Below are 2,796 nucleotides of genomic sequence, written 5' to 3' on the forward strand. Positions count from 1 at the left end.
GCAGGCGGCTGCATGCGGCTGCAGACGGAGCCGCGGTGCCTTGCAGTGTTCGCACCGACTTCTGCACAGAAACACGACCGACTGAGCGACAACATGCAGCAGAAAGACGCTGCAGGTGCAACAGATTGTTTCAGTCTGGAAGGTTTGATGCTTAAACACATTTAGAAATCGGAGTGAGAAGTTAAATTTTTTTTTAATTAAAAAAGCCAATTATGCAACTTCAGATATTTAAGTTGTATTATTTTAGTGGTGGGACTACATTGATGTTTGTAATGGAGTTAATTTCAGGGTCTGAAATCAATTAATTGTAATTAATCAAAACCAACATAAAATAAACACGAAGTTAAACTTCGTGTTGCCAAATTAATTAAATGAGCTCAAAGATATTTATTGCTTTTAATTTGTTCACGGAGCATCTTTAGAAATGTGGACATTAGCATTAGCACAATTAGCATTAGCTGATTTGCTAGCTCATTTTAGCACAACATGAACACAACAATAGACTTTTTCAATCAGATCGTTTTGGAAGCAAAAATCAACCCGCAGTGGGCTGAGAGCAGCGACTCTGTTGTCCGTTAGATTTACAGCCCAGAAACATGGAAATTCAAAGGTTCCGGTTTCAGGAATCACTGACAACTCCCAAAAAAGAACAACAAACGATTATTTGTGTTAAAATTTTTACCCAGTCTTTGTAATTAATTAAAGTTAACATGTTAAAGTACCAACTTTCTTATATTGTGCTCATGTCCTCCCCTTCCTGATGCCGCCCTGGACAACTGCCCATATCAAAAACTGCTTCATGGTAAGTAATCATGACAAACTGAGAAGATTAGAGGGAATATTTTCAGGTAATTATCAACCTTTTTTGTTTGAAAACAGTTTCTGGTCCTGAGTCACTAACAGACAGTGAAACCAAACATTTAACAATCTGCTGCTCAGGCTTCATCCTCTTCCTCCTCACGAGGAACCAGGTCAGTCGTATTTCTGCGGCAGAACCTTACAACAAACATGAGAGTAAAACAAAATAAAAACTTCCTTCACAGTGAGAAAAACAGCATGAAGCACTAAACACCAGCCAACATTCAAACCTTCTGCGTTATTATTGCTTAGCATCTGTGTAAAAACTGATAAAAGTGTAAAAGTGTTGCAAGATGTAAAAGTTAAACAGTTTAAAAAGAATGACGTCACAAAAGGTCCTAAAAGCACAAACTCAGCAAGACAAAGAGGTAAAACAAGTGGGGGCTCGTCCGGGATCACCAAAATCAGGGTAAATTTCACTAAATGTTTAAAAATCCAAGAGGCACAAAATCCAGTGACAGCAGGTTTTAAAACCTTAAAAGAAACACTGAGCTCATCTGGGACTATTTAACGTGGCGGATTAACGCACGTCTTCCTGAGTGTGTTTGCAGTTCAAAGACGATAAATCTTGGATTCTATCTGGAGTAATTCAACCTTTGTTTTTTGTAGAATCTGCTGAAAACAAGAAATAAAACAAAATAAATGTAATTAACCGCATGTCAGTCTTAATCTTGGACATATTGGGAGGCATTTTTATTGGTCGTTAAACCAAGAATAAGAAGAATTCATAGAGAAATATGGACAACATTCTAGATTGGAGAAGCCAATTAGCCGGAGTGTCCCGGCTAATCGTGGAGCTAATTAAAATAAAGCTCCACATGTGAGTGAAGTTTTAATTGCTGACTGTTTGGCTAACGACTTTGAAGTGGGGGAAACTCTTTAGCCTATGCAGCAGAGTTAGCATAGCAACCATAAAACTGAAAGCATGAGTGAGACGTTTGTTTCAAATCTTTTCCTGTAGCGTAAACAGAAGTGTGTAATGACAAACTTGATCCAGTTGAGGGCGCTATTCTACGATGTAGCTCATGTTATTGACACACAGTCGGTTAGCATTAGCATTAAATACCCGGCTGGTGTAGCTGCTTAGCGTTAGCAGAGCTAATGTTTATGATTAGTGGTTTAGGGTTAGCACAGCTAGCTTTTTAGTTAGCACTGCCCACCCGCTACTAATGTTGGACAAACTTATTACCACACAAGGAACCACAGCTTTTAACGTAGTAATTTTATTTTAATTCTCCACTTTCAGGTTTAATCACATTTTTTGTGTATAAATTATTATTTTTTTGTAGAAAATGCACAACTAAGATTTAGGCTAAATTATCTAGACTTTACGGTAATTTGGGGTTTGAATTTATTCTACCTCTTTATTCATCTAGTAGATCTAATTACTAACAAACTCCTGATAACTGAGGTTTTACTGAAAACCCCAAAACCTTTAGAGATGACGTATAAAACTAACTGAAGTAACGAGACGTCTGTGTTCAATGTGAGACTTTTCCTACAGATTGTGAGCATGGTGCTGATCCAAGATGAGATTAACTGGATTAACACGACAGGTTTCAGCTTGTCCACAGCTTCCTGCTGCGTCGTCGGTGTAGACGTGATGTTTCTGTGTGTCCTCGTTGCAAAAAGGAGTTTGAACCGAAGAGTCGAGGATCAAACCGATCCGTCGGCTGTTGGAGTCTACATGTCGGCTTTGACGAAGGAAGCGAACATCCCGTCTTCCTGCTCCAGCAAAGTGTTCGGTGTGTCGTACTCCAGGATGTTTCCTCGCTTCATCACAATGACCAGGTCAGCGGTTAGGATGGTGTGGACACGGTGCTGCAGACACACAACAACGGGTTAGCTTCCTGTTTGGGCAGGTTAGCTTCCTGTATCGGCAGTTTAGCTTCCTGCATCGGCAGGCTAGCTTCCTGCATCGGCAGGCTAGCTTCCTGC

The 2,796-nt window shown here is 39.8% G+C and overlaps 1 protein-coding gene across 5 annotated transcripts in view; it reads right to left on the bottom strand.

The window, feature by feature from the left end:
- Positions 1–641: 641 nt before the first annotated feature.
- The window catches only part of abcc9 (ATP-binding cassette, sub-family C (CFTR/MRP), member 9), a 35,030-nt gene continuing 32,875 nt past the window's right edge, over positions 642–2,796 (bottom strand). For 4 of the 5 annotated variants that reach the window (XR_001776321.1, XR_001776319.1, XR_001776320.1 and 1 more), the window contains one exon: positions 2,590–2,679. Coding sequence is in view for 1 of the 5 variants with exons in the window: in XM_017303474.1 (XP_017158963.1) it covers positions 2,542–2,679 (138 nt within the window). In the remaining 4 variants the exon portion in view is untranslated. Of the gene's footprint in view, positions 2,680–2,796 lie in introns of all 5 variants that reach the window. The other variant, XM_017303474.1, reaches the window with a different exon arrangement.

The sequence above is a fragment of the Poecilia reticulata genome, unplaced genomic scaffold (genome assembly GCF_000633615.1).
Source record: "Poecilia reticulata strain Guanapo unplaced genomic scaffold, Guppy_female_1.0+MT scaffold_291, whole genome shotgun sequence".
Lineage (NCBI taxonomy): Eukaryota > Metazoa > Chordata > Actinopteri > Cyprinodontiformes > Poeciliidae > Poecilia > Poecilia reticulata.